Source organism: Aquarana catesbeiana, linkage group LG11 (genome assembly GCF_042186555.1).
Source record: "Aquarana catesbeiana isolate 2022-GZ linkage group LG11, ASM4218655v1, whole genome shotgun sequence".
Taxonomy (NCBI): Eukaryota; Metazoa; Chordata; class Amphibia; order Anura; family Ranidae; genus Aquarana; species Aquarana catesbeiana.
Genome location: NC_133334.1, coordinates 258148471 through 258154470, shown reverse-complemented (window position 1 = coordinate 258154470; position 6000 = coordinate 258148471). Strand labels below are relative to the sequence as shown.

The 6000-nt window shown below is 44.3% G+C and overlaps 1 protein-coding gene across 2 annotated transcripts in view; it reads right to left on the bottom strand.

Annotated features, from left to right (window-relative positions):
• Positions 1–550: 550 nt before the first annotated feature.
• CA5A (carbonic anhydrase 5A) overlaps positions 551–6000 on the bottom strand; it is a 55367-nt gene continuing 49917 nt past the window's right edge. For both annotated transcript variants that reach the window (XM_073605718.1, XM_073605717.1), the window contains exons 6-7: positions 4168–4323; positions 551–1065 (exon numbers count right to left, since the gene is read on the bottom strand). In XM_073605718.1, coding sequence (XP_073461819.1) covers positions 883–1065; positions 4168–4323 — 339 coding nt within the window. In that variant the 3' untranslated portion in view covers positions 551–882. The remainder of the gene's footprint in view (positions 1066–4167; positions 4324–6000) is intronic.

Sequence of the window (6000 nt, the reverse complement as noted above, 5' to 3'; positions counted from 1 at the left end):
AAGTCTGAAGATTTCCTCTCTTCGCTGAATGGAGCAGAGAGAAGGAAAGAGGTGTATGTACAGCTGCAATGGCTACCATTAAAGTGGACCTGTCCCTTCATCCTGCATGGGCAAATTAAGGCTGGACACTTACAAAATGAATGCACATTTATGATTAATTAAAAGTCAGCAAATACTTCTCTAACCACAAAATAACCAAGCCAGAATAATAGCAATAAAAGTAACACATGCTATAAGGCAATATGGATTAGGTAACTCATAGCACTGAATAAGGGGTTGTACAGCTAAACCCCAATAAACATAACCCTAACCCACCTGTGAAAAAAAAAAGCCACACCAATTTATGAAACATCAGCACCATGGCTATGGTCCCTCGCCCTGATCAATATTGTGCTGTTCCTATTAAATCCACAGAACCGCTAAAACCTCAGTCCACACTGCGCCCCGGTGAGGTGGGCACAGTGCCCACTAACCTTCACTAGCCCGACAACTAGGTAGTATCAAGATGGACCACTTTTCACAGGCCTAAGTCATGTGACCAGATACAGCCTCCTCCCACAGCCTAAAATTAAGACAGATATTAAGTCTTAAGGTCACTTAGAACCATTATTTTTTTCCAGAAAGAGTTACAAAACTAACAAACACACATGAACAAAAAGGAAGCAATCTTAATCCCAAAGTACCCTGTAAAACAATATATAGTAAAAGTGTTCTATAAAAGGTGATCCCATCTATGGCGTTGTTGATTGATATGGTCATACGCAGTAACACTACATGTATCTGGAAGTATAAATCCAGGTAGATTTGCGGAGCTGAGCAGTTTTCAGAATGGCAAGTGCTTCGGATTTCGCCAACGTTCCCGGCCTCTAGCAAGCAAGGCGATTACACCTTCTGCTGGTGTTGCGATTTGGCATCATCCTTTTTGAAATCAGACAATTTGAGTGCCGGCTGAAAGGTGGAATGGACGGTGCGGTTCATTAGCGGCTGAAGAGGGCGGAAGTTGTCCACCATGTTTTTTTCCTCCTCCCCTACGGCGCTGTAGAGGAGACTGCGAAACACTGCCAACTGCAAGGGAGAGACCAAAGAGGCATTAGTTGCATATTCTTAAGGTGAAACTCCAGGCAAACAGTGAAATACATTGCTCAATATATTTAGGGTTTTATCTGCCAAGGGATTTGTCATTTTGGCGAGCCAGTTGACAACATCCCAGCTGCCGGAGCCCCTTGGGACACGAAGTGCCACTGCTCACCTAAGTACTAGTGCACTGAATACCCTTAGTGCTGTGAGGTGGCTCTATTAGGTCCCTCGGCTTCAAGTTCCTCCAGGGTTTATACTCTGGTCCTTTTGTCCCCTCTGTGGCCCCCAGCCGTTTGTGGCCTTGACTGTGATAGTCGGCCGTGGGTGTGACTGTAACAGAACTGCTGCCCCCCGCAACTTTGGTTGAACTGGGATAGAAGCACTGCCCTGGGAGTGGATACACAGAAGGCCTGTACCTCTGCAGGGACAGCTTCCCTGAAGAAGCCCGATCTACGGGCGAAACATGTCGGGTTACGTATGCTGTCCTGTTTTAACATCTTGACAATAATACTGTACATGCCTGTGTCCTTTGATTTTATGTACATATATATATATTTTTTTTTTGCTCCTCAAGACAAGAAATAAAATATTTTTTACTGAATGCATCTGATATCATTTTGCACCTTCAAAATCCCCACCCTTTTCTCCTTTGAATTTTCTGTTTATTTGGGGACTAGTGCCATCATATGACTGTGCTTTCCACGATCAATTATATGTTTCTCAACATCCCAGCTAGTCAGCAGACCAATCTACTACTTCCTGGTTTAGGATCACTGCATCTGGGGTCAGCTCTCTGCTCACTGGACAGGGGTGATATTGCCGATTTAGTGTCCAACGAGGTTGGAGGCAGAGGGGGGGGGTGACACTTTTCTTAAAGTGTACACCTAGCTAAAGGGTTATAACCCCTGTCGTTTTTACAGCTATTCAGGGCTGCAATAGAGCCCACACCAGTTTTACGTAGAGTACCAGGACCGCGGCTAATCAAGAGACAGCTCTTCTGATTAGCATGCTCCTAATGGCGCGTACACACGAGCGGACTTTACGGCAGACTTGGTCCGGCGGACTTTGACGGACTTGCCTATACACGATCAACCAAAGTCCGGCGGATTCGTACATAATGACGTACGACCAGACTAAAACAAGGAAGTTGATAGCCAGTAGCCAATAGCTGCCCTACCGTCGGTTTACTTCCGTCGGACTAGCATACAGACGAGCGGACTTTTCGACCGGACTCGAGTCCGTCGGAAAGATTTGAAACATGTTTCATTTCTAGGTCCGTCAAACTTTTGGGAAAAAAAAGTCCGCCGGACCAAGTCTGCCATAAAGTCCGCTCGTGTGTACGCGGCATTAAAGGTACTTTCAACACATTGCTCTGCATTTGAAGAATGCTTTGCCACACCTAAGCCGAACCCCCTGCTGCAATAATTAGTGCCCGTCTCTAGTGATCCCTGTGCCCTCCCATGTCCCCAGTGACCCCTGATGCCCTCTCATGTCCTCAGTTACCCCATGCCCTCTTGTGTCCCCAATGACTCTGATGCACTCCCTTGTCTTCAGTTCCCACCCCATGCCATTCTGTGTACTCAGTGACCCCCCCCGTGTGCTCCCGCCTCTCCGGTGACCCCAGTGCACTCCCATGTCCTCAGTGACCCCCATGTGCTCCCACCTCTCCAGTGACCCCATGTGTGCTCCCACCTCTCCAGTGACCCCATGTGTGCTCCCGCCTCTCCAGTGAGCCAGTCTTTAGTCAACCCCCCCCCCCCATGTGTTCCCATGTCCCCCATGCCATTCTGTGTCCTCAGTGACTGCCGTGCGCTCCCGCCTCTACGGTGACCTCAGTGCACACCCATGTTCTCAGTGACCGCTGTGCCCTCCCATGTCCTCCGTGACCCCCATGTGCGCTCCCACTTCTCCAGTGACCCACATGCCCTCCCATGTCCTCAGTGACCCCCATGTGCTCCCACCTCTCCAGTGCCCCCATGTGTGCTCCCACCTCTCCAGTGCCCCCATGTGTGCTCCCACCTCTCCAGTGACCCATGTGCCCTCTCATGTCCTCAGTGACCCTCGTGCACTCCCGCCTCTCCAGTGAGACCAGTGATTCCCATGCACCCGTGTCTCCAAGTGCACCCCTGTGCCTCTGCCCAGCCTCAAGTATACCCCGCAGTTGTCAGTACCCTCTGCTGCCCCTCCACCCTCAGTTATGCTCCTGTCATCATCTGGACTATCCATCTTTCCTTGGGTACAGACCCCAGTCTGACATTTTTCCTCACTTAATGTCACACTGACAAACACTTCATCAGGCGGGAAGTGAGAGAAAGTCTGCAACAGGGACAATTTCTCTAACGGAGTCCCAAATAGTAATAAAACATCATTAGGGGTTCTAATCCTTCCCAAATCCACCCGCGTCAGAGATCTATGAATAAATAAACTGCAAGTCCCATTTGCCATTGTGGCAGAAGGACTCGTAGTTAACCTCTGTAACCAGTCTACAACATGGAGCTGGAGGAAAAGTCTGCAGGATCATGACTGCAATGCTCTGCAGGGTCCAATGCAAATAAGTAAATAAATCCCATTTTTTCCTGTTAATGTGGGTCTGTTTATCATTTGTTTTTTATTTTGCAAAAAATGGACTTAACCTTTAAATATTCCCTGTTCCGTTATATTGCAGAGAAATCACCGGCTTAAAAAAAATCTTCAGGATTCAGGAGAAAATTTAAAAAACAAAACACTGCACCCAATGATTCCTTTTGCCATCCACATGACCACAGGACAGGGGGTGGCAAGGGGAACACATAACCTATACTCCCTGAAGTGTGTTTCTGAAGATGCTTCGAGAGGCAATTTTTCTCCAATACAAGGCCAATAGAAGAAAGTCCTGAATACCGTCCTTTGCAGAAGGCACATTCGTTATCAGTTTTACTTTAGTGACAAAGTCACTCTAAATTCTAATACCACCGGCTGTCCCTTTCTCACGATGGAGAGAAATTCTCAGACGCCCATCAAATCTTAACACATCTTCGTCACATTTCTGCGGGTGAGTGGTTGGGTCACCAGCTCCCTTGGACTTTAAAAGAATTTCAGAACAGGCGTCACCTGACTGTGGTCCACTTCAATGGGTTTCTTCATGATAATCCAGGTCACGGACTCGGTCAGCGGCGGTGTGGTCAAGGAGCCAGCATATGTCCAGTAATCGTTACAGGTTGGCAGAAAGCAGGAGGGGTCAAAATAGTTGAATTCAGTAAGAGAATCCTAAAAGAAACAAAGAGGAATGTGAGCTGGATGACATTTAGTTTGATTTGTGCAATGTGTATGAAATAATTGTCCTGTGTTCATTTTATTTTTTTCCATAAAATTTAATGGTTAGCATCCCCCCCCCCCCCCAATCTCAGAGTGCTGTTGATCTTCTCTAACCTTTTTAAGTCACTTCCTTCCTGCATGCACTAGCTCCAGCATTGCTGGCAAATCTTTGCTCTGTACAGTGACCACAGTGGACAGTGCATCGTGTACGATAACCCATTTCTTTTTTTTTTTTTTTTTTAATGAAAATATTTATTATTTTTTTAAATATCAATTAAATTTATTTATTTAATATAAAGCAACAAAAAAGGTATACAAAATATATAACGTGACATTTTTTTTTTTATATCCACATTCTGGAATTTTTTTTAAGTTTTTATTTATTTTTGATTATTATTAGTCGTTTTATATCCAATAGAAATCTGGGATGGGATGGGATGGTCTTAAAATAGGGGCAGGTTCCCCGTCAAAGCTCCATGATGTGTTGTGTTATCCAACTTGCTTTTATTAAAAAAAAAATAAAAAATAAAAATATATATATATTGCCTTTTTATAACCTTTGTTACATCTCACTGCTGCAGATCTATTGCAGCTTCTTTTTAGCCAACTCACAACTACATGTATTCCAGCGACGCCTGCATGAAATTTCACTTGATTGCAACTACAGTGGACCATACCTGCAATGTGTGTCAGAACAGACACTTGTAGAATCCATCAGGGTGCATGTGACGGGGTGACAATGCAGGAGCCCAGTTGAAAGTGTCACTGTGTACCAGGAAGTGCCTGAACAAGCACCTTCATGGCAGGTTTTTTCAGGCATATTTTAAATGAAAGTAGCAAATTAATAAATGACACAAAGATTATATGAGATTTTAGTGGGAAGGATTCCAAAACCAAAAGAAAAATTATAATATATATATATATATATATATATATATATATATATATATATATATATATATATATATATAATGGTGTTGTGGTGTGGTCCACTGTGTTCTAATCAAGTCCAAAGTCAGCGCAGCCCTCTAGCAGGAATTTCTAGAGCACTTCATGCTTCCCTCTGGTGACCAGCTTTATGGAGATGCGGATTTCATTTTCCAGCAGGACTTGGCACCTGACCACACTGCCAAAAGTACCAATACCTGGTTTATTGATCATGGTATCACTGTGCTTGATTGGCCAGCAAACTCACCTGACCTAAACACCATAGAGAATCTGTGGGGTATCATCAAGAGGAAGATGAAAGACAACAGACCCAACAATGCAGAGGAGCTGAAGGCCGCTATCAAAAGCAACCTGGGCTTCCATAACACCTCAGCAGTGCCACAGGCTGATCACCACCATGTGACGCCACATTGATGCTGTAATTCATGCAAAAGGAGCCCCGACCAGGTATTGAGTGCATACTATACTGTACACGGGCATACTTTTCAGTAAGCCAACATTTCTGTATTAAAATCCTTTTTTTTTTTTTTTAATTGGTCTTATGTAATATTCAAATTTATTGATATACAGAATTTTGGGTTTTCACTAGCTGTAAGCTATAATCATCAAAATTAACAGAAAGAAATACTTGAAAAAAAAAAATATCACTCTGTGTGTAACGCAACTATATAAAATATAGGA